The sequence below is a fragment of the Falco cherrug genome, chromosome 5 (assembly GCF_023634085.1).
Source record: "Falco cherrug isolate bFalChe1 chromosome 5, bFalChe1.pri, whole genome shotgun sequence".
Classification (NCBI taxonomy): Eukaryota; Metazoa; Chordata; class Aves; order Falconiformes; family Falconidae; genus Falco; species Falco cherrug.
The window spans coordinates 40,153,238-40,179,795 of NC_073701.1; the positions used below are offsets into that span (position 1 = coordinate 40,153,238).

At 36.7% G+C, this 26,558-nt stretch overlaps 1 protein-coding gene across 2 annotated transcripts in view; it reads left to right on the forward strand.

Annotated features, from left to right (window-relative positions):
• Nucleotides 1-26,558, forward strand: part of TMTC2 (transmembrane O-mannosyltransferase targeting cadherins 2) — a 254,213-nt gene that overhangs the window by 185,191 nt on the left and 42,464 nt on the right. For both annotated transcript variants that reach the window (XM_055712368.1, XM_055712369.1), the window contains 2 exons: nt 4,392-4,513; nt 21,473-21,554. In XM_055712368.1, the coding sequence (XP_055568343.1) occupies nt 4,392-4,513; nt 21,473-21,554 (204 nt within the window). The remainder of the gene's footprint in view (nt 1-4,391; nt 4,514-21,472; nt 21,555-26,558) is intronic.

The following is a 26,558-nucleotide window of genomic DNA, read 5'->3' on the forward strand; positions in this document are numbered from 1 at the left end:
GGGGTCCTAAGAGAAGGACCACAGGAGAGACATATGTTCTTAGTCTGAAGGTATGGGTACATGACACCTATAGAGGAACAGTGCTATTACATCCATAGTTTCATTGTACTTGCTCATTGATAAAACATGCTCCCTGCAAGGAGACAGCCTTTGCTTGGTATGACAACGTGCATCTGAAACAGAACAAATATGAAATTAGCAGATGAAAGGTTAATCTAGAACCATGTAACATATATTCATCTAAATGCTACCTAATTTTGCTTTTTAACAATGTTTTGTATATATATTAGAAAATCTTAATGTCTGCCTGTTTTTTTTTTCTTTAAGGATTTCTAAAAGTTCACATTTCACTTTATTTTCAATTATAAAGTTAGCCTTTCAGGGGAAATAGCTGTGAGCAAGCTGATCCTTAGTATTATTATTTAATGTAAATATTTAATGTTATATATTATATTTAATGTAATATATATAATGTAAATATTTAATGATTTTTAGTGTTCTTTAATTATTTTTAATTAATTTGTCCTGGCATCATTTTAGTGGGGATTTTTTCAGTGGTGTTTTAGTTTGTTGGGGGTTTTTTGTTTTGTTTATTTTGAAAGGTTGTTTTTCAATTCTGAGGATTCTGGGGAAATATAGAACAATATTGTTTGGAGAACGGTAATCTTGCAACTGATCTATCTCTATGGCAAAGAAAATCCACTTGAGTACCAGGGTTTTAATTATAGTGGTGTAAAGCTAGTTAAAAGGTAGCCCGTTACTCATTTCTTTGTCATAAAACATTAATAGAGGTGTTAATGAATGATATATGCACTCCTTTAAATAGTGTTTCAGTTGCATATTTTTTTGCTTGCACTACATTAGTAAATGAGAGTTACAGTTTAATAATCTTATGTTCTTGTAGAATAAGCAAAGAAATGGGTGCACAAACCCCAGGAATATTAGTTGAACTAACCCCTGTAAAAATGGAAGGAGCTCGGAATTACTGATTTGTGCCCTTTTACTCCAGTTGGCTATTGAATTCCTTACCACCATTCACTGTGTGGCAATGCTGTGCCTGGCTGTGTGTTGATACAGATTAGGGAACTGAAATAACTGTCAATTTATGTCTCAAGGTTTCCACTGCAATGAATTTCTTTCTCTGTTGTTGTTACCTGTATTGAATATTATAGGTCTGGCAAGTTTCATTAGCAAATAGTGTGTCTGTGATCTTTCAGATTTTTAGCATGAGTTTTGAAAGATTTTACAAATTAAGGAATTGTTAAAGTAAATACAGAAACCTGTGCACATGTACCACTGCTTTGCATATTTGCTGCTAGTGCACACACTATTGTTTTCCTAATGACTAAATAATTTATGTTGCAAATTTATAAAAATACATGATTGTAAATGACAAACATTATTTTCTTATTTTAATCTCAGACAGACAAATACATCCTGAATGACAGAAGTCAATCCATACATGTTTTCTCTGTCATTTTGTTGAAAACTATCTTAGGCCGGAATAACTTTTATTAAAATTGCATCTAACACATAAAATCACTTGATTGAATTAATTATTCAGTTAATGGTTGCTTGATTTTATTCCAGTCTTTGAGTATGGCCATGGCAGTTTTCAACTTACTTTCATTTCTTTTTAGATAGGAATGTCATTGTAAGTTGTTTAGAAGATGAAATTAATACGACTCCCTATTCATCCTTCTATAGTAATGACATGTTCTAATTTCGTATAATATAGCAATTCTTGACAATATGGGGCTTATGAGCAGAAAACAGGCTCTTCAGAAAAAAAAAATGTTCAGCTGTAGAGAATTCCTGGTAAAGTCTTTAGGGGAATAAAATTCCTTTCTCTGCAGTTTGACATTTAGATTGACATATTGTAGCTTCATTTCTAGATGTGCCACTCAGTAATACTCTCAAAGTTTTAGGAGGCTAGCTTGTAAAGTAGTTGAGCTCTTAAAACCTATCAAAAATTGAATTTGCCAGTACTCTGAAGTTGTTAATCTCTTTTTATATCAGAATCCATCATGGAAAATAAATGAGAACCTTGGATCTTTTTGAAATTTGGCAGTGCATTTAGCATATACTACCAACAGATAATAACTCCATGTCTTATGGCTGCTTACATTACTTTTTAAAGGATCTTGTTGTTAATTGCTTGAAAAATTGCCAAGCTGTAGCAGGTTGGGCTGGAATTTTCCACTTAAAGAAAAGGGCAATATGGATTCTTCATTTCCTGTATGCTGAATGAAGCAGGTGCCTGTGGGAAAAACAGTATGCAATCAAGTAATTAAACATTCTGCCATAAAGTATACAGCTAGGGAGAGGACTTGGGGGTAACATATAGCTTGACTTTTGGCTTCTTCAATCCTTTCCACACTTGACTTCATGGCTTTTTTTTTGTGCATAACAAGGCATGATGTTACGTCACTTATTTCTGAGTGCTGACATAGTGGAAAAAAATGCATGTGACATTGATAACCCTGAATTTGATCATGGGTTTTGGGGAATGTTCATGTTCTTTTGGGTTTTCTTTCCTGTTTGGATTTTTTTTTTTTATTTGGCCTGAGTTTTTTTTAAAATTGTTCCTTTAGTTTGGCCCTAACCAGCGGTTAGAATGACTTGAGTACTTCTGATGCTGAAACATCATCTACTTCTGTGTATGCAATCAGATATCCCAAACCAGCACATGAGTACAGAATACTCGTAGATCCTTGAATTAGAAGTCTTGATCCGCTATATTTACAGGCTTGCATCCCTTTTTGGAAAAACTCTTATTTGCTCATAAAAATCATGTTGGCTTCCCTTAGCCATGGCTCAGCTTGACTTCTGACTCCATCACACTCATTTTGTCTGTGGGCTGTGGTTTGATCATTTTGCATGTACTGCACCCTAAGTCCTGAAACTCAAACTTATGTGCCACATTTGCCTGGGATCCCTAATCTCTGATGACAAAAAACCTCAAAAAACACCAAGAAAAAAAAAAAAAGCTAAATAAATAAACAAACAAACCAAACAGGGCCTTGTCCAATTTTTTGGATCAAGAAAATCCTCCATAGCTTCTGTAAATACTTAAAATGGAGTAGCTCCCACGGTAAGAGTTACTTCTTTTCTACTTCTTTGAACATGTAGGTGGCACATTTTTGTCTGAGTTTTGGGGGTGTGGTAGTTGGCTTCAAGCTTGAATAAAGAACATCAGTCTATCTCTCTCTCCTGAATGCCCTCACAGCTATTAATTCCCATGTAATTCGGAACTGTGGGCAGTGACTCACCTGGAGACAGCCTTAGCCAACCTCTACCTGGGTCAGCTGTAGTCCTCTCTTGATCCTCTTGTGGTGGCACTGGGTAAACTGTGACTTCATGTTTTTGGGAAGATACTTAGCCATTTATTTGAAATGAATCAACTTGCGAGGTGATGAAATCCTGACTCTCCTGTAGGCATTTTCAGTCTGCCATTGGTAGGGCAAGGGCACATTTATATCTAGAGCCCCCATGAAAGATCTGTGGAAATCCAGGGTATTAATCTGAAAGCTGCTGTTCTTCACCGTTACATGCTTGTTTGATATTGCTTATTTCCAGCCCTTGAGAAATTTGGTTGTTTGCTTCTTGGAGAAAGCACTTGTCTTTCTCTGTATGCTAAATTCTTTCTCAGAAACGTCAAGACTACTATTCTCTCTACCGCAATATATGGCTTTCTGACATTGCATTCATCTGTTGTTCTTCAGCATCACCTGCCTCAGTCTCTTACAGTAAAGGATTTCACTTTGAAATATGTCCAATTTTGGTCATTTTGTACATGACTTCTTAAGACCAGCAATTTTAAAATTATGGATACTATATTCTAATTTAGACTAATTGTGGCAGATGATCTAATTTAGCTACATTCAGAGATAATTTTTTTTAATGTCTTGTCCGTCGCTCCAATATAGTTTCAGGACTGTTTTCTTAACCTTTCCCAGTTATAAAAAAAAATATCTAGGCTCTTGATGTATTATGATTAAATGCAAACACTTTCCATATCCTTCCTGCCATTTCATGCTGTAGATTGTGTAGACTGGTGGAAAAGAAGTAACTTTTCTACAGTAGATTTATAAGATTTCTGTTACTTTGAGACTTTTGAGTGAAACTAAGCAGGTGGAACACTCCCTTGCAATTTTGTTCTAACAGGGCTTTCATCTTAACTATGTTCTTTCAGCCTAATAAGGCCATAACTCAGTCTCCTCTAGTGTCTGTAAGACTTGTGTGTGTGTGTCATTGCAGGTGTTCAAAGCGTTTCACCTGTTTCAAGATCTCTGCCCATTTAATATAAAGCAAATTATAAATGAGATAGTAAATTATGGAAACCTTGAGAAATTCTGGGCATTCTCACTAGCATTTCTTTCACCCTGTAGGAGAAGCCTACATGAGAATGAACCGGCTGCCAGAAGCAGAGCGCTGGTACGTGGAGTCGCTGCGATCCAAGAATGACCACATTCCAGCTCATCTCACCTACGGAAAACTGCTGGCTCTGACGGTGAGTTAATTAGCAGGTCCTGGATGTTGGTCCATGGCCCTTTGACTAGTTACCTTTGAGGTAAGGGGATGGGAAGAGTTTGTCTTGAAAATTGCTTATTGCCCTGTTAGTCACGCTATTTCATTTATACCTTCTATGAAGGATTTTGACAGTGCCGTTCGTTTCTTTGTGAAACATTGTATCCATTCCTGAAATATCACCCTCTGTGCCAGAAGAGAACAATTATAATAGCACAGAAACTTTAAAAGAGATAGTTCTTAACAGCAGTGTCTGGTTGAAAAAGCCTTTATTGTAAGTACTTGAGATCGCAAGTAATGATACCAATACAAAAAGATATTCAGTGTTTGACCCAGGGATGTAGCAGCCTATGGCAGAGCTAGGGGTGTCACCTATGCTTTATGAATTACATGTCTCATGGTTTCAATTTACACTTCATTCGGAGTATCTCTTTGAGCGTGTGACGAGAACTCTCAGCAGCTAAGAGCTAGTTCTAAAAATAATCAGAAGAGTTCGACTTTCTCATGTCTTCAAAATTCACTTTGCCTTTTTAGTATAGATGAGCTTGTAGCTCCAGATAAATTAGGTCCATATGATGGTTATAGCAGAGTGCCAGTCCGTCCTTGTTTTTCACACATTTTGAAGATGGAAATGGATTTCTATTTATTTGCTAAAAAAATTTCTGTTTTAAAACTTCCTTTCACTTCTTTTCCGTTTCTCATTCTCGTTTTTCTGACCATATCCTCTTGCTTGTGTATCTCTTCTACATCTGTTCTCATAGTTCCTCCAGTGGTTTCATATTTCCTTTCTATGCTCTACTGATACACCTTTGTAAGGCTCTTCAATCATTGTGCCTCAAACTGAATATCTTTCTTAACTTTTCACCTGTCTATAAGCTTTCACTCTGACCTTGCTTATGCCCTGTCCAGTCTTCAAGCAGAAAATGTCCTTGGACACAGGGTAGAGATCCAGTGAATAAAAATAGCTCATAATTAATTTCAGCAGATCCATTGCTGTTAGAAATATCTGAGTTTGGAAAAGGGGGCAAAATTAGAACAGAAGTTTTCTATATGAGTAAGAAGTGGCAACACAGAAAGAAAATTTTTTTCCATGTTATCATGTAATGTCAAATACAATTTGATTAAAAACTCTGTATTAAAAATGGGAATTTTTAGCTTGTACTGGAAAGCAAGATGGTAGTGTTATATCCCCACTCCCTGTCAGTTCCAGGCCTGGAAAGGCAGGTTTTTAGCTACAATTTCCAGTTACAGTTACAGTTAAAGTTTCTTGGATATTGACAAATACATGCACTCACTGATTACCTTCCTCTGGGATAGAACTGCAAGTAGGTTATACAGCAAAATTTCCAAAATTACCTTGCTTTTCTGGCAGATATCTTCATATCTTGCACCCAAGAATAACAGGGCAAAGTCAATGTTATTGCTTTCTTCTTAGCAGATCTTTGACGTGAAAGTTCTAATTTATTAGAATTGCTGTGGGTAAAGAAAGAGTTTTCTCCATTAGAATCCCAATGTCTTTTTTCTTTTCTTATTTTCTTCTTTTCTATTTCACCCTATTCCACACACACTCCCCAGTATTCCTCTGGTTAATTTTTGTACATTTTCTGAACTGCTGAGTATATGAAATATGAGGTCTGCTAGGGAAAGTATTGCAGTTGTTCTGGGAAACATGGTCTCACAGTTTTCTTCAAAATTACAACATCTCCAAATCCCATAGCTCTGTACGAACATTCTGAGCCACTGAAAATAATTTTTTTAAATTTTGTTCCCTCATTATGAAAGTTCAGGTACAGGATTAAACACCAGTGGGATACCCCAACTTTGGGAAGAAAGCAATGAAAAATGTATGTGAATACTCGTAGTAGAATTTAACTGTTTACGTTTCTCCAGGGGTATAAATGTAAGATACAGGTGGGGTGGATTGTGCCTTGAGGATCTGAACTATATTTGTGGAAGAATGTGTCTCATTAGCAAAAAAGACAGGAGCTGCCTACAACTTTGAACACTGAATACTGCACTGTGTTAGGCAGTAAGATACTCTACCTATCCTTTCTCAATGCACACTTGCTTACTTATGCTTGCTTTGTGCCATAATTGTAGTCTGTTCTCGTAAAGTTTTTTTATCATCTCTTCATACAAAAGTATTTTATTACTGTTGCTTCATCTCATATTCATGGCAATATGTACAGAGAAGGTTCATGTCCATTCTATTAACATCAGCATAAGCTGAAAGATATGGCTGGTAATGACATAGGTAGGACTTTATAAACACATAATAAGACACATGTTGATGACAAAGTAGAGAAAATATTTCGGGTGGTTATTTCATTCATTAAAAAAAAAAATTCACCTATCTTTGATCTATTGAAATTTGGCATTTATTTCATTTAATTATTTCAGCTACAAAGTCTGAAAAGACATTCAACATGAAAATGGAGGCTGAAGAGATTTGGCAGGAGAATATGGGTTTTGTCTCCATGTTGGTCACTTACCCTTAATCAGTAGCACAGCCCACCATCTGTTCAATGATTCACATTAAATGAATTTTGTCTGGTTTTCAGTATACTGAACTGCACCAGCATTAGTTCCCATCACAAACATATGATTGCTGTAACTGACATGTTTCTTGGAAGTCTGTATGTACTTCCTAGGTGTTCAGTAGCATTAGAGCTGCTCCCTTTGGCATCATTGTTTGAGCCTATACCTAACTTAAGGTACCACTGTGATTTATTCTTCTGTTTTGCTACCTGGGCTCATGATCATTTTCTCACAGCCTGTATATTTAAGAGAGAGAAAAGCTAACTACAGTTATTTTTCAAATATTAGGGGAGAGATGTTTTTAGAGGCTTCTTTCCCTTCATCTATTGGAACCAAACCTTCAGACTTTTTGAAATCCTGTTTCTGAATGTAAGTGCTGAGACAAAACTACTGATAGCACTCCTCTGCATCTCTTTTCCAGGAGAGAAATGTGAGATGGTTGATGAAGTGAAAAATGGAAGCTGGTGCTAATATAGATAGAATTTTTTTCTGTCTGTGAAATCGGGGAGGGGGGGGGAGGGAAGAGGGGAGAGGAAGAAGGTTTCAGGCAAGTTCCTAAGTTCCAGCCAAAGGCAATTCTAGTATAAAACCTCCTAGCAGTAGTGTCAAACCTTTAAAGTTAACAAATCCAGCTATGTTTTACATCATGATTTAAATTCCAATAAAGTGGCTTGGTGTTAACCCCAGATTTTCTGCCTCCTAAAGCCTTCTACTGGTATTGCTGCTTGCTAAAAGCAGCTTGACATAGAATCACAAAATCATTTAAGTTGGAAAGGACCTTTAAGGTCATCAAGTCCAACAATAAATCTAACGCTGCCAAGCATGTCACTAAACCGTGTCCCTAAGTGCCACATCAATGCATTTTTTAAATACCTCTAGGGATGGTGACTGAACCACGTCCCTGGGCAGCCTGTTCCAATGCCTGACAACCCTTTCAGTGAAGAAAGTTTTCCTAATCTCCAATCTAAACCTCCCCCGGCACAACTTGAGGCCATTTCCCCTTGTCTTGTCCCTTGTCACTTGGGAGAAGAGACCAACCCCCACCTGCCTACAACCACCTTTCAGGCAGCTGTAGAGAATGATAAGGCCTCTCCTAAGCCTCCTTTTCTGCAGACTAAAAACCCCAGTTCCCTCAGCTGCTCCTCATAAGACTTGTTCTCCAGATCATTCACCAGCTTCATTACCCTTCTCTGGACACACTCCAGCGCCTCAGTGATTTTCTTGCAGTGAGGGGCTCAAACTGAACACAATATTCGAGGTGGGGCCTCACCAGTGCCAAGTACAGGGGACAATCACTGCCCTTGTCCTGCTGGCCACACTGTTTTGGATACAAGCCGGGATGCTGTTGCCCTTCTTGGCCACCTGGGCACACTGCTGGCTCACGTTCACCCAGCTGTCAGCCAGCACCCCCAGGTCCTTTCCCCAAGGCAGCTTTACAGCCACTCTGCCCCAGGTCTGTAGTGCTGTGTGGGGTTGGTGACACAAGTGCAGGAAGGACCCGGCACTTTTCCTCATTGAACCTCATACTATTGGCCTAGGCTTGCTGATCCAGCCTGCCCAGACCCCTTTGCAGAGCCTTCCTACCCTCAAGCAGATCAACACTCCCACCCAACCTGGTGTCATCTGCAAACTTAATGAGGGTGGATAGGATTCCTTTGTCCAGGTCATTGATAAAGCTGTTAAACAGAACTGGCCCCAAGACTGAGCCCTGGGGAACACCACTTGTGACTGGTGGCCAACTGAGTTTAACTCCTTTTACCATGTTTCATTTAATCCCTTAGTGCCAATCTGGATACGTGGACCACCTCCTTGTACCTTCTGTTTTCTTTGCCTTCCCTTAAGGAACAGTGAGGATGACCTATGCCCAGTGCGTAGACTGGACATTTGCAGAATTGCTTGCTTGTTACAGCAGGCTATCCTTGCCCAGCTTTCAGCAAAAGCTTTTCAGAGTTTCATAAACAGGGACGTAGAGACAAATTAGTGTTCTAGCATATAAACTGTTTATTTTGTTCGTGTTGTCTGGCCTTGGTTTTGTCAAACACAAACTAGGAACTCTGCATGTTTTCTAAATCCACAGTGACCTGTCTTTTTCTTTGTTATTTTATTGCTGAGTTCTACAGCATGCCTAAAATAAAGGCACCATATACTAGGTGAGGTTTATTAGCTTAGCAATGAAAAATGTTTTGGTTTTAGTTTGTTTTCTTTTTAACTTGAACAATAACCTGCATGAGCAATCTGATCAAAATGAAATGTTAACTATACTTTGAGCAGGGGATTGGACAGGATGCTATCTCAAGGTCTCCCAACATGAATCATTCTAGGATTCTACATACCTTTCTTTATTTTCATGCTGAAGCTAGTTCCAGTTTACTGAAACACAATGTCTTGAATCAAAATAAAGGTACAGACATGTTTTTAATATTAATACCTATTATACTTCCTTACTGAAAAGGCATTTTAGAGGAGGATTAGCTTCTACCAGAATGGGTTACCTTTTGCAAAGTCATGAGTGGCATGTAAAACTGTAAAGAAGGTAAATCACAATTCATCTACTGTAATAAATTTAAAATTATTGCAGTCATGCTGTAAGTGAAAAATACTAATTCGTGTCATAATCTCAGGTTGGCTTTACTAGTTTCTCAATTGCACATAGCTAATGTCACTACTGTTCCAAAGGGCAATTTAAATTTTAAAATTGCATCTTGTAAGAGATTAAATGAACAATAGTAAGCAAAAGCATAATCTATGCTATTCAGTTGTGCTAATTCTTTTGAGTTTGTATGCAGAATAGAGCAGAATATTTCAGTTGGAAGGGAACTGCGGCAATCATCTAGTCCAACTGCCTGACCAGTTCAGAGTTGACCAAAAGTTAAGGCACGTTGTTAAGGGCATTGTCCAAATGCCTCTTAAGCATTGACAGGTTTGGGGCATCAAAAACCTCTCTAGAAAGTATATTCCAGTGTTTGAGTACCCTCTCAGTAAAGAAATACTTCCTAATGTCCAGTCTAAACCTCCCCTAGTGTAGCTTTGAACCATCCCTACATGTCCTATCTCTAGATACCAGGGACAAGAGATTGGCACCCCCTCTCCAATTCCCTCCCTCGGGAAGCTGTAGAGAGAAGTGAGGTCACCCCTCAGCCTCATTTTCTCCAAACCAGACAAAGCCAAAGTCCTCAGCTGCTCTTCATGGGACATGCCTTCCAGCCCTTTCAGCAGCTTTGTTGCCCTCCTCTGGATGCCTTAGCAACCATCTTAAATTGTGGGGCTTAGAGCTGCACACAGTATTCAAGGTGAGGCCACACCAATGCTGAACAAAATATGCTCAATGAAAGCACATACAATTTGTAAATTATTTAATTCATAAGTTAACATGTTCCAGAAAATGCCTTCAAAAGATAGCACAAAGTTTCGTTATTTCTGTACAACATTCTTTTCTGAGATGTACATCACTGACAACCTTTGGGGGTGTTAATAAGTAGTTTGTTTGTCTACTTCTAGAAATGCTTTAATGAACAGTTAAAAATGTATGTATTCAATGACAAGAGAATTCCTGAGAGAGGATTTTATTTTTTCTGAGTTTAGAAATATGTGAAAATTGAGAGTATAGAGTGTTACAAGCCCAGTCTCTGACAGGTGATTAGACAAACCTGAAGAAATAATATTTTCTTCTCCAAAGTCTACAAAAATTTTTGCATGTGTGTATATGGAAATATGGAAAGATGAAAAACTAGAGTAACGCCATAAAGTAAAAAGTGGAATAAAAACCAAGATAAAACAAGCTTCACTTCCCTGCTTCTGAAAACCTGCTCGTGACACACTCTTATCCATCAATAATAATTCTAAATACTAAACATCGCATTTCTACACAAAATCATTCTCAGTAAGGTGTACTTCCTGAAGAACTTTAAAGATACATTTGTAAAGCTCAGAATAGGTTTTTCATCTTGTAATAACTGTAATTTGCATTGACCCAAATCAACAAACCGATCAAACGAAAACAAACCAAAAAATAGCTGTTAATTTGTCATTGATTCTTGAAATACATAACTGGTCAAGTTCTAATTTGCTTGCAATAAAACCTTTGGAGTAAAAGCCTATTTATTAGTACTAAACCTGTTCACTCTTATTTTAATGCAAATATCTGTCTAGAGGCTTGTTAGCTCCTTTGGGAAGAAATGCCAGGTGGATATGGGCATACTGCTAGGTATGCAGAAAAAAACAGACCAACTTAAGAGCTCCAAAGGAATAGCTAATGAATTTACAGTCTTCCTACCTAATATCATAAGTCACATCACCCCTATATTGGATAATGTTGTATGTTCATATCTAAAAATTACAACTCAGTAAGCTACAATTTTCCTGAAAATATATTAGAAAAGCAGAATTTAGTGGTTGAAAAGAATGATTAGTAGCTTAGCTAGTAGAATAATTGGAAAATAGCCAGTCTGGGGCTTAAGTTTATGCTTTTCTTTTTTCAATTATTTTTCAGAAACAACGTGTATCTGTTTAGGACTGCAATGCTTTAGCATTATGTGCTTTTCCTATCTTTAACTTGTTAAGCTGCGTAAATTACTTGAAAAATTTACTTGTCAATATGACATGTTACTTGACCTAGCCAATCTTCTGGTAGCAGAGGAGTTAGGTACCGCAGCATCTTAGCCTCATCGCTTGCTTAGGTAATTTATTTCTATATCACAAAGAAAGCATATTTTTTGTAAAAAGCTTTAAAATTGCAAGGCTCCCAGTTCTAAGATAAAAATGAGTCTGTCAAAAATGACAGTGCCAGCTGAGGCCTTGAGCATGTGCTGTAATTCATTTTCCATTTTATGAGCAGACCTTCTAGAAGAGAAACAGTTGGCTATCATGCTAAAAAAAAATCATTTATATGTAAGGCTTTAAAATTTTTTTCTCCTCTCACTTTAGTCTTAAAGAGAAGACTAACAAACCCTTCCTCCTAATGGCTGGCCTCCCTGCCATCAGGCAGTGGATGGTTGTTATAGTAGCATGCTAGTCTGAGAAGCTTTATTTCAATTATAAATAAATCTGTTTTGAAGCTTTTTTTTTGGTGTCTGTTTTGAGTGAAATTGAGCCCACAAGCCACCTCTTATAGCTTCCAGTAGTGCCTGTAATTGCTAAAATACTTGGGGACAGCTCCATATTGTAACATTTAGCATGTTGCGTCTAGGAATTACAGGCTTTGCTGTATTTCTTTGGAAAAAATTGCACACTGTTTTCTTGCATTTTACACGGCACCACACAGTGCTGTTAATCTCCTATTTTTTACTGGCTTGGAAAATCACCCAAAGTGCTGTAAGAAAAACTTACTTTGCCTTGTAAAATTTCTGTGTTACAGCTCCAAACCATATTAAATTCAGCAACAATTACCCTAGAAGATACCCTAAAATCAAAAAGATTCTATTTTAATGTGTTTTCTCCAAAAGGGGATGGGAAGAGAGCAGAAATAGACATGATAGAGACTGGCAGTGTTTTGGATTAAAATAAAAAACACGATTGTGACATTCAAGTATCAACACTGAAGTTAAATACTTTAAGTTTCAAAATACTCCCTCCTCAGTGGGTGGCCATGTTTTTGCCTGCAGTTGTTTGTTGCTTTTTTTCCTGACAAACAGAAGGCCAGAGAGATATCCTGCCATGACTGGTTAGTTGTGAAATTACTCAGAGTGGCACAATCAAATACCCTACTGTATTCATAACTGGTGTAGTCCTTGAAAGTCATCTCAAAATAAATATAAATAAATGACAACATAGAAATAAATGGAAGGTAGGTAGAACAGAAAGAAATGGGACAGCAGCGGAAAAGGGGAACACAGTGCAATAATGAGTAGACTAATCTGACATTTACTGTTTCTGTAATTACTCGCTGATGATGTTCCAGCACAGAATAGAAATTTGCATTTCTGTTGGACATCTCTGTCATTGTCATTTTTTAGGTCACTGGTTGATTGCTACTCTTTTTCTGTCTCTTTAGATTTAAACAAATTGGAAGAAAGCAGGGACGAGGTAGAACAGTCATGATGTCAAAAGAATCATGACTGTTTTTAAGATATAACATTTGAAATGCTATGTGTTAAATTTAGGTATGATTTCCTAGAACAGTTTATCCCTTCTTTTACTAATCAATTCCTTTAAAAGAAACAAAAAATAATTCTAGTAGTAGCTCTTTTAGGAATGATAAAGAAATGCCTACACATACAGAAATTTTTAATTTATGAAAAGACATTTTCTGAGTGGGTCAATTTCATTAGATAGCAAAGCTGTTAGATATTCCATTTTGGGAGGCTAAATCCCTTGGCTGTTAGTACTGCTTCTAAAGAGAATTTTTGAATGAAAATCAGATATTTCAGTTAAACTCCTATCATAACAGTGTGAAAATGACCCTGAATCCTCAAGAAGGCCCTCCCCAAGAAAGCAAGATAGGCAAAGCAATAGCCACTGGTACTTTTCTGTCATATATTCCATTTGCCTTTGGAGTCTGACACAGACACTACGATTTTACTTGCCACTTGAAATCCCTCTAAGGGTTAAAACTGATCCAAGCATGAATTTGGTTTTCATTCTGATATTTGCAAAATGTCAGAAGTTTTTTTCATTTTTGTTTCTAATTTATAAGCAATTTGCTTGTAGGGATTGGTAGCGATGAGTTTCCCTCTTCATTGTGGAAAGTCATGTTTACTGACTTCAGAACCATGAGCCCTATTTTTTTAGGGTTTGGTTATCTGGTGAATCTGGAGCATTAACACCTCCAGGCTGAATGTCAGGATTTCCGAACTACAGAAAATTAAATAGCTGACATCTATTAAGCTTGTATTTCTTTTGAGGTTGGCTGCATGCCATAAGTATTGCATCCATAGATATACTTTTCAGCCCCCTTAGGGACATATGTTTGGCTGCATGCCAAATGTGACAGAATTAATTGTAAAACAGAGTGTTTTTATTTAAATATAACATCCATCTAACTAGTTGGCAAATTACTCTGGAACAGGTATTTAGGCACATAACCCCTCACTAACCTCCTTTAGGGATCTCATCTTCTGTATCTTGTTTCTAACATCCTGTAGACAGGAAAAGAGGAGCCCTAGCCTTCTCACTTTACTCAACAAAAATTAAAAGCTTATACAAAAATTTAAAGATGTTATAGAAAATATCACTGACACAGGATGAACTCCTTTCATGAAAGAAACAGATCTTTTTGTTTTGCTGCATGATTGAATATAGCTGCCAGTCACCTTTAATTACTCTGTGTAGTAATTTTGTCAGTAATCATAGAAAACTGCATGATACAGGCCACATTTAGCTTAGAAGAAATCCATAGGACTCAGTGAAAACAGTATGTGGAGGTAGTGAATTTATATTCTATTGACTGGCCAGTGAAATACCAGTAGATATTAACACACTACTTTATCAGAAAATATAAAATGTGTCTTCAGACTGAATGGAAAAGAAACTCCTAACATGGAAATTTACTTAATGTTTCATTATATATTTTTGATATAAAATAATATGAAGCTTGGTGACCACAGTGAACATTTCAATATAGGTCTAGACAGTAAATAATTCACAAGGTGTGGAATGAAATCTATTCTTCAAAAGTTTACTTAAGACTGTACACAGTCTTTCTTGGTGTTAACAATGATGCAACATGAGGTAAATTCCTTTTAGACTTCAAGTTGCCCCAAAAGAAAGACTAAAAAATTTGTATATCTTAAAAAAACGCAACACACCAAACCCGAAACAATCAAAAAACCTTCAGGGAAAAAAAAATTCCTATGCCTATATTTCTTTCCTATATCATTTTAAATGCTGTAATGAAACAAGAATGCTTTTTTTGATACGAGACCCAGAAAACAAGAAAAGAGGTGTCAAATAGCTCTAATATTATATTGATTAATCAGATACATATTGCTTTACTTGAAGAAAATATCTTTAGTAGGCTCTGAAATATGCCACAAGCCAGAAAAGTTAAGAGCTGCGCTTTAGATTCCTTAGCCTATATATAAGCTGTGGTGTCACATTAAAAATGCTTGAGCTCCAGTGGATTCCCACCAAAGTCAATGGGCAGTGCTTAAAACTTAGGTCTCTGGTTATCATGCCATTAATTATCTCTGTAGATGTAAACTCAAGAACCCAGTTGATGTTATTGCTCACTAAAATAACTGTGGCTCATAGAAAAATTACGCTGACTTCAGTAGAATCAGTCAGGCTAGCAGACGGATTTTTAGTCAACAAAAATCCATCTGTGGTTGAAGGAGGACTAATGTGATATTTAAGTAATGGAAGCAAACAACTTAAGGTGCAAATAGAGGGTTAAAGTAAAACAAGTCATTGCATTTTATTTATCCTGTCAAGGCTTATTTCTGAAAGTAATTTACTGGATTACACAAGTGGTACATACTTGTGCATGTGAGGATGTTGGTCCAGTGAAATGACTGGGAAGGTGAGCATCGCTCATGGTCTCAGGGCCAAGGGTGTGTGATTGTGTCACACTGGACAATAATGAGAAAGTTGCTTCACGTTTATGATAAGGTAAAGATTAGTATATGGTAAATTATCATGGATTATTACATACAGATTTATACCTTAATTTCCTCCAGAATTATCCAATTCTTGCTCCCATACACTGAGATTAATATATTACACTAAAGAGAAATAATATTCTCGTGTACATGAAGTTATTAGAGAGCCAGACCCTGAGAGGAACAGTACTAGTAACAGTATTGTTTCTCACTGTGATCGTCTAAGGATATGAGAAGAAAAGCTTTGTTTGAAAAGATAGCATCTTTCACAAGCTCTCAAATGTTAGTTGGCAAAGAAGGACTTTGCATGACTGTAAACTCCTCCCGCTGCCCCAAGCTATTTGTTTTTCTAACTAAATACATAGAGCTTCTCATTGCAAATCATTTCTTGTTACAAGTCTTTCCTCCTGTGTGTGTTTTTCTGGGCCAGATGTTAACCTTTAGAAGTCATTGCTGTTCTACCATGTTCAGTTGATTTTATTTTATTATAATAAAGATGAGATGAACAGGCAAGATTTACCTCTTTACTATGCAGGAAGTATAAAGACTGAGATAAATTTTGGACCATTGATGTTAATAACAATAGTCCCCTGTATATCAGTGGGACTAGTATTCCATGTACAAATTATCGTGCAAGATATTCATATTGTAATTCATACTGAAGAAGGAAGAGCTGTAGAAATAACAGCAAAATGAGGGGAAAAGAAGAATCCATTTAGCTACTAAAGATTAGATATTAAAGTTTTTTTCTTAAGTATTAATATTTACAGGAGGGATGGGGAGCTTCTGTGTGTCAGTGACCTCATTGTAAGATGCAACTCTAGTTCCTGTTCCCTTAGTCCAGCTAAGTAAAAACTTTTTAAGACTTTGTCACTAATTGACTCAGTGTCACACCATTTAAATTGTGTTTTGTGTGTCCTGTCACAAGTTTTGTAAGGCAAGAGAAACTGGATGTGAAACATGTATGCAGGTCTGTGATAACAAAGGAATATGCAAGGAAGGCATAAGTTCAGTTTAGACCTTTTTATATCCTTGCATAGCCTCTCTGTGACTTTAACATATCCTGGAGAGTAAGAAGGCAATATGTAAAATAATAGTTTTTTCTGTATTCAGTGTCAGCAGTTTAATCCATCTTCCATTAGGAAATCTTTTCATAATTCAATTAGTTTTATTAAAAATGTGAATGCTTGCGAAAGAAATAGAGCAGATGTGGGGAATGACAGTCAACTGCATTTGTGACACAAATATTCCTTATGCAATGCATTATTACCAATTAAAGCTGGTAAAACTATATTGAAGAGTGAAGTCTCTGCTCTGATGGTTAAACCCTCACCTGCTTCGAAGAATGATAAATATTTACAAAATATAAAGTTGGTTTAAATTACAGAGACCACCTAATTTGCTGAACCACCTTACTGGTTGCCACTGTGTCATCATAGTTTCCACAAGAGGGTTATTCAGAGCTGCTCAGCTGTATTAATCTTTTCCAATTTTACTAGCATCACAGGGTCCTTGGGCCTCCAGCAGCCTGAAGTACAACAGCTGCCTCAACATGAATTTGGCACAGCTTGCCAGCAGAGAGAGGAAAAAAGTTGAGATGGATTTAAAAACAGTAGTTTTGTCCTCAGTTTTTTTTAATGTTTTAAGGGTAAATACAGTGTCTGCTACGAATGTATCAGCTGTGCTTAGCTAGCTCTTTTTTGGTTTTCGTGGTGATCTTAACTGTCTTTTGTCGGAAGGCCCAGCTGAGCAATATGTCTGACCATATTAGCAAGGTCAGATCCATTGTCCTGGTCTGTAGGAAAGAAGCAATCAACCGAACAAAAAAACCCTCACAGTCTTAAAAATCAAGCTCCTGAATTCATTTCAAACAAAAGTTAACAGTTTTGCTGTTTGATTAGTTAACTGTTTGGCTTCCAAAACTGCAAGCAACCAGACGTTCTGATTTGAAGTCTGCATGATTTGTGGAGAGAGGAGTGTTTCTGAAAGCCAGAACAACCAGTGTGCTAGGTTATAAGAACCATGTGTCAGTTACCTTCACTTTTTTCCTTTTAAATTCACTGGTGTTGCTGGAAGGTGGTAATCACAGACAATTCATCTTTATGTAGGCACGGGGTGCGTGGAATTAAGTTTTCCTTATTAATGGAAAACTGCTGAAAGTTTGTCCTCATTGTAGGCTTTGGAGTAAGGTCCAGATCCAGTAAGGTGAATATCAGCACGATCTTCCAAATCAGTTATTCAAGTGTCTTCATTATGTTGGGTTTTTTTTCCTAGCAATGAGATTGCAATTCGTTATTTTATGATTCTGTTTCATTGGTCTCCATGCTGAAAAGCCATTGCATCTGTGCAGAGGATCTCCATTAGGGCTTGGGCTAGGACCACCCACTCATTTCTCCTGAGCAAACCAGTAGCTGCCAGATAGCACCTTTTCAGTAGCTACCGACCTGGACTGTATGTGAACTGGTGACCAACAGGTGAAAGGTATTTTGTATCCCATTATTAATCCTCAGAGCCATCAAGTCATTCATTAAAACCTTACGAATAACTTTTTTATCCTTCAAATAAGTGTGCTGTCATGCAGTTGTAAACTTACATTTTTTGCTTTGTAAAATTGCCAAAGCATGTGATTATGAATATGCAACTGCACGCACTGCTCCTAGAAGTTGGGAGGTTTCCAGTGGCTGTCAATGACTACACTTGTATGGGTCAATACACGTAACAGTGAACATGCACACAAAATGCCTTCCTGCCCCAAACTGGTATTTTTCAGCTGTTTAAACAATTATTTGAATTTTCTTTAAAAGTTAGAATTTTATTCCCTTCTGCCATGTGTTTTCTATAACACTGAAAATATACTGTGGGAAGGGACAATGAGAAGAACTGCCATCTTAATCTAACTACATGTTGTGTATGTTCTGTTAGGGTAGTTAAGGTATACATTAAGTAGTTGAAAAAATTGGATAAATGCTAAATTTCAGTTGTGAAATAGCCTGATTCTGTCAAGTGATTTGATTTTATATCATTTGACACAACAATAATGTGTATTACATCTATGCAGAGGTATTGACATTACAGCAGCAGACAGGTGGCACCAAAAGGGATGGTTTAGATGGTGTGATGCAAGGTTTCTCAGAATGCCATTCTGCAAGAAAATGCTTTATTTATTATCATTATTATTTTTTTTTGACAAATTTGGATATATGAAAATGATGGCCAACATGAACAAATGGAACCGTGCTAATATTTTTTAGTCAGACCATTTTTTGTCTTGGGGCATATAATGTAAGATTTTCTCCCCTTTATCTGTTCATGAGTGTTTGAGCCTGTTGATAGCACAGTCATTCCTTTGATGCTATGTATGCTGGCACCTGTCATCATTATGTACTCCAGGTCTCCTGACTGGCCTGAACTTGAGTGCAATATGCCATTCAGAAAGTGCCAAAAAGAGCAGAGCAGTCATGTGTTTTTGGTGATCCCAGTAAATGAAAATTAATCATGTTTGACAAATGTTTGTGGCCTTATAGTCATAGTTCTGTAGGCAGAAGCTATGTATTTTGTGACTGTATGCAATGAACTGTCCATTTACGTTCCAGAAGTAGACACAGAGTGCAACCAGTTAAAACTAATGATGTTAGTCTGTTAAAAAAAGCAATTATGCAAAACCTGTAGATGTTAATTCTGTCAGTATTAGTGATATATATGCTTGGTGCCTGTCATTTGGAAGCCTCAAGGCTGGACTTACAAATGTCGTGGTAACATTTGCCAGGCTAAGAATGCCAACCTTGGAGTTAAATGTGCAAATGTAGTGTTCATACACATGCCCACCCCCGCTAAATTTGAACAATTATTTTATATTGACCCGATTTTACATTGTGTTTTCAAATAGAGATCATTTTCTTCTTTACTTCCTGTCCTCCACTGTTTGTATGCTATTTAAAATAAAGACATTGCATATAATCTATAGATGTGTCTTTACTGCAGTAGTAGATGAGGGAAAATCAGTCTGGGCTACATGACTTACGATTTTTTGGTTTGGAGTTTGGAGTTTTTCTTGGTTTTGTTTGTTGTTTTTTTTTGGTTTTTTGGTTTTTTTTGTTGGTTTTTTTTTAAAAAAAAAAACAGGATGAGAGGCACTGCAGTGTAAGATAGTGTACTTTATCATGTATTGGCACCGTTTGGTTGATAGGACCCTTGTGCCGTCTGGATATGGTTTAAAGGTATATGTGTTTACCAAAGAAAGTTTACTAAATAATAAGGATAAACACTTACCTCCAATGAACATTCATTTTATGAAACTAGAATATTGTAAATGGTAAGCCTGCATGTATCTCTGCCAGGATCATCTCTTGGAAACAAGGCCTCTATGTTGGTTTTGATGAAACCTGGTCTTGATATAGTTCTTGGTGTGCTGCACAACTTCTCTCTCCCTCTTTATTTTGTTGTTTCTAAGGCCCTACTGAGAATCTGGAGCAGCTGTAATCATGAACAGACCTTGGTATTATTCCTACGGTAATTTGTGGGATAGTGCAGGATGTATGCAATGTCTGTTTCCAGACCACAAAACTTGAGAAAGCCTATACACTTATATCTGTGAAATAACACTGAAGGCAACCTGGAGAGGTGCAGACCACAATGCCTTTCTTCCACAGTGGTTAAGCTTAACTGTTCTTTATTCTGGAGGACTTCTATTTTATAACACAAACCACAGAAACTAATTTCATGGGGATAGGGATAAACACATCACAAGTAACTTACTGAATAACTGATGGTGATTTGTGTTTGAGTATCAAACTCAGCTAATCCAATATCACTCTGTTCATGAAACGAGTAATGACCACTAATGGATCTGCTCGGGCACTTGTATACCATAAGGCAATTTCAGTGGCTTGGTAATTTCAGTGATAAGAAAATCTCTGGTTCTTTTTACCATAATTTCTGTTGTTTTGTTTTGGTTTTTTTCTGTCCATTTTGTCATACCATTGACCATTGTCTTTAAAAATTACCTTTTCTATTTCAGTTATGTTTTATGGTTGACAGAATTGATTTCTGATGAAATCTTACTTCCCACATTGAAATCTGAAATATTTTCTATTTATTTACCTACCTTTGTGGTGACTTTACTGTTGGCTGTGTATATAGTGTTATTTAGGACACCAAGAAATGGAATGAAGCTGCATCAGGGGAAGTTCAGACTGGACATTCAGAAAAGGTTCTATACTGAGAGGGTGGTTAGTCACTGGAACAAGATCCCCAAGGAAGCGGTCATGGCACCAAGCCTGTTCAGAGCTCAAGGAGCATTTGGATGACACTTTTAGTCATATGGTTTAGTTTTAAGTAGTCCTGCAAGGAGCAGGGAGTTGGACTTGATGGTCTGTATGGGTCTTCCAGCTTGTGATATTCTATGATTTCATAGGACCAAAACATTTTTTTTTTTCCTTTCCCCATTCCTCCATCTTTTTAAGAGCATGACTGAAGCTCCCTCCTGCCTTCCTTTCTGGTTTTAACTTGGGTCTGTGTAATGCTCATCCTGATGCCTGTCCAGAAAAGTGGAGCTTGATGTTCACCCAAAGCCCTTTACAATAGTTTTTGCAATACATTTCTACCACTTCCTTCCTTACTTACTTCCTGGACATTGACGATGTTGGACACATTTCTTCCTCAGTCTGGAGGTCTGCAGTATAAAGTAGCTGACCATAAAGCTTACCATAACACTTAAACATTCATATTTACTTAGGCTAAGTCTAGTGATAGTAGTAGTTGCTTTTCTTTAGTGCCCGGAATGTGGGAATTGTAACTGCACATGATTGCTCCATGGTGACACACTGTTAAAATAATTTCCCTCTCACCCCCCTTTATTTTTTTTTGTTAAGGGACGCAAGAGTGAGGCAGAAAAGTACTTCATGAAGGCTATTCACCTGGATCCTACCAAAGGGAACTGCTATATGCATTATGGTACGTTTCAGATAAAGTTTCCACACGTATTCCAGGCTTGCTGTTAATCTCTCTGAGTGATTAAGGATTTGAAAAGTGCTACTGGCAAAATACATATATAAAATATATTGGGAAAGAAACTAATCTATTATGTATAACTTCATCCCCATTTCAATTTGTTAATCACTGCAGAGGGAGAGGTGAAGATTTTGCATAGCCTTCCTCCTGTGAGAGGAATTTCAGTATTGCTGCCTCTCTGGGAAAGAAAAAAAGGTGACTATTGCCATATGTCAAAGTTTCATGGCCTGGAATATTATTATTAACAGTTTTGGCCTAACTTTGCTGGCTGCCGGTGGGTGGGCAACTAGAAGTTATACTGTAGTGTGTCTGAGTTCTATGTATTGAAGTGTCTGCTTTTTGTTGAAGACTTACAGCTCTACATCTGTCTTCTTCCCTGCATCTTCATGGCTTGAAATGGATAAATATTGCAAGAGATTTTGACAAGTTGGCTATATCTTTGTCATACTAAGTCATGCATGTGCATAAAGCACACAGTTAATTTGAAGGTATCTTTATAACTTTGGCTTGGTTTTGCTAGATGTGCAAAAAATATTTCCAGATGTGATTAGTCCCAAGGAAGCAAAAATATTTAACTTTATGGACAATTCTTACTGTATTTTAAAGCTGGTAATAGACAAATCTAAAAATGCAAGCTGTTTAGTCCCAACTGGAAAATACAGAAAGAACTAATAAACTTCATCTTTATTAAGGAAGAAGGTAGGGAACCACAGACATACTATATATATATTTCTTTGTTGGTTTGTTAGTTGTGTGGTTTTTTTTTTAATTTCCTCTTCTAACTGGGAAATGTAAAATAAATAAAAATGAGTGGCCAAAAGGGAAAATTAATCTCATATCATAACCATGTTTTCACTTTGTGTGATATCTTTGTCTGAATTGCACGTTGTATTTCTGTCTGGTCCTATGCACTGTAAAATTCTGTATGTTAGACTCCCAAAATCAATGCATACACTGTTACTTAGAACATGTCATGATATTTCAGTGTATGTAGCCTAGTGTTGCATTATTTTGCATTATGGGTCATTGCAGTTAGTGACCTTGTCTTCTACTTAAGCCTGTACAGGTAAATCCAATAGGGGTATTTGGGCACATAAGCTCCATTATTTCAATTGGATATAAGCATAGTTGATATCTCAATAAGGAAAAGTTGGAACAGATTGTTTCCTGAAATCCTGCTCAAGCCCCTTCCATCCTTTGTTATTAAGAAATCTATCCTTAGTTATCTGGAATTATAATTTGCATTCAAATTCAAAAGTAGTTCTCAACAGTCTGCTCTGGCAATTGAAGTTATGATTGTGTATATTTTATTACAGGTCTAGTCTTTATTCTTTTTGTCTCTCAAAAGTCTTCATCAACTTGCCTGTCTTTTCCTGCAGTATTCCCTCCGTGTCATTTTCAAGTGCCCTATAAACTAAAACCAAGGTTATTCAAATAATCATTCACCTCTGATGTATTGATTTCCTCATTACCAGACTACAATATTAAAATGGTGTGTTGTTTCCTAATTAAGATTATTCCCTAAAAACTTTAGCATTTTTTCCCCCTTTGTTGTGTCACAGGTTCAAAAAGTGGTTTCTGTGTCCATGTGCAGAGGTCACTATTGCAACATAGAGAGGATTTGCTCAGCAGATTAGGAGTGAAGGACAAAATTTAGTCAGTGATGGGAATAGCGGCATAGTAAAATGTGTTGCTGAAGGGCTCTAGGCACAAGAAGTTCCCTATACCGGTCCCTAGATCTCTGTTATGGAGTATTATACACAGAGGTCTACTGAATGCAGGTGAAACCTTTTCTTTTGATTGTATAACGTCCAATCACCTCACCAAATTCAGTGATGTTACTCCATGTTAATATCAAAGTAGCTGTGAGAAAGATGTTGTTTACTTCTGCTTGGCTTATGTGTCTATATAGTACAGATATTCTCAAAATGTTGTCATTTTGGGCACAGGACTTCTTAAAAATTGAAATAAATTTTCCTTGCTTTTCTTTCTTTCTCTTTTCCATTTCTTCTGTTTTTTTGCTGTCTTTCCCTTTTCCCTTCCACCTATTTTTTGTATTGATAAGGATTCTGTAGTGTATGTTAACAGTGACGTTCCAGCTGTTACACAGGAAACCCAAGTGAATATTTTAAGCTTTATCTCTACATTTTCTTAATTTGTTTTAGCACCTTCTCACAGGTACAGTCTACATCCTATATGCCAAGAGTTAAACTATGGGGAAAAACTGTCTGTATTTTACATGTAAATCTAGAGATTACTTTTTTTCTCAGCATGAAGATGTTGGAACAGAGAATAAGATAGTTGGCATCAGCCCTAAAAAACCCACATACCTCATGGAACAGCCAAATGAAAAGAATGGTCAGTTGGGACACAACATTATGGAGTAGCAGGAATAAATGGACACAAGATTTTCTTCCAAATGCATGTGGATCCACACACTTATAATTCCTTTTCCTAGGATGTGCAGATGTTCTTTTTAACTTCTAACCATTTGGACTTTTTTTTGGAGCTATCAGGAAAACTGTCAATATACTGTAACTTTTAAGAGACTTAGGTTTGTATTATAATGTGCTTTATTTCAAGCTTTAATCCAAAGCTATTCCCAGATACGACTTGGTGCAGAAGTTGGCTTATCTGATCACATGAAAATTTGGAGAGGTGAACAGTTTCATGGTTGCTCCTTAGATAATACCACCACAGCATATTTCTCTAATTGTTTCTAATCAGTTTTGTGTAGTGATTTGCTGGTTTAGGATTTCAGTAGATTTAGGTTTAAAACAGTGTTTCTCAAATTCATCATGCTTAGAGACGTCTGAAGGGAGAACTAGCGGAAAAGCTAAAGAGATATAAATCCCTGCATGCTGCTTACATGATGCCATTTCATTGGTCATAAGAGGGAGTGGCTTTTACTGTAGTGACCAGAGAAGGTGGCAGACCCCTCTCAGGCTGAAATGCAGGCAGCTGTTCAGCCTGTCCACATTTTCCATTTCTTTTCCCTTTTCCCACTTCTTTTCCCCTTCTTTTTCTTTTCTCTTATACCAGTTATTTGAACATCTGAACTTTGTGTAAAACCGTTGTCTTATGAATATGAGAGTCTTGATGGGTGATCTGGTACAAGCTACTCAGGTACACAGTACTCTACCAGAAACACCTAAGCTAAAGATGAAAGAGAGAAAATGCATATGAATCAGAAAGAAGAAAACATGGTAGAGGAAAGAGTGCAGAAGTACCAGTGCAAATTATTTTAATATTTTTTTTTAATTCTCGGGCAATTAATATGTTATTTTTGGCACAACCTCCAAGTTTTTAAACTAAAACACTGGAGATTATTTCAGATACTAGATTTAAATTCTCCTATAAAGTCTGAGGCTTTTAATTTTATATTTTTAATGCACATTTTTGAAAGAAGACTTAAAGTAAATAGTTTTGACTAAACAAAGTTGAACTTTATAAATGCTTATTTATTTTTTAATTTCCATCTTGTTTGTTTGTTGTTTTTTTTTTCTCTGGGAGGGCTTTCTTCATCGTATCTTACCCACATCTACTCAGGATATTGGCTCTCATGCATCCCACTTTACTTCAGGCATTTAATTCAAGTATGCCATTTGGGGTCCTGCAAGACCTTGGTAGCTTCAAAAGATAGAAGACATAGTTGAAATGGTCTCCATTGGCCAGAGAGGGGACTCTTTTTGTAACCTAGTTGCCTCAATTTATGCATATGGTTAGGTGGGATGAATGTGAGTGTCAATCTTTGAAACCACAGGTAGATACCTGTGGACTAATCAAGTCCAAAAGGAATTTTCATATAAATATTTTAAGAACATCTTGGCATCTAAATAGTCAGTAGGTCAAATTTGTTAATAAGTGTGCCAAACATGGGAATGTTCAGCTGGGCCAGACCAGTGCATTTATGGCTCAGAGATTATTTGGTTTTGGATAGAGTATTGACCACCCACTAAGGAAGTGAAGATCTGTTTCTGTCTGCACTGAGCCTGTCTCAGGAGAAGTTGAAGAAAGGTTCTGTATAAAATTTGTCAGTGCACAGAGATGAGAGGAATTGCAAACAGTGAAATACTTAAGTGCTCATCTATTAGAAAAGAAACCAAAATGAATTCTTTAATCGCTTTTCACTGAGATGGCTAGTAGGATGCAGTGTAATTGAGGAGTTTGGTGTTGTGGAAGGCTTTTTGAAACATCTTTCACTTAAACAAGTAAACAAACAAAAACCCCCATAAATCTACTGTGAAATTTAAGTTGTGCAAACATTTTACCTCCCAAACTGTCTTATTTCTTTATAATTTGCTGTTTCAAAACAAAACCAAAAAATGACTGCTAAAGCAAGTTTTATTCTACTTGTTTGCTAAAAACAGTCTTTGCTACCATGTCTCTTGAAGTGTGTATTGTGGCCTTTCTCCAGTGTAATGAAAATTGAGTGGGAATAAAGAGAGAGAGAAAAGAGGAGTGAGGTTTCCAGATAAATGTCTGTACAGAGGTCCCTCCTTCCTTACATTTGTAATGGCTTAATTGGAATGGGGAAATCTAGAACCTAACAGGATGTTCAAATTAATTCTGTTTTATTAATCACCATTGAGACCGCCTTTTAAAATAGTTTCCTTTGAATAATACATTGTTTCTAATAACTCTAAATTGTTTAATGATTCCTTTTTCATTAGAAAAAAGGATTATCCTCATTAGATTAATTATGCATTCACTTAATTAGGCAATCCACATTGATCAGCTGCCTTTTTCAGTGTATTCCCAGTTACAGATATAAAAGAAATTGAAAACCATGCTGTCAGGTTAGGTAAAACTGAATCATATTAGCTATACTGTCATTGAAGGAAGAATAAATTAACATGTTCCCAAACATTCTAAGGTTTTGGTTGTGGGTTGCTTTTTTATTATTGTATTTCACTTTTGAATTTTTGATAATTTAGGACTTGTTTT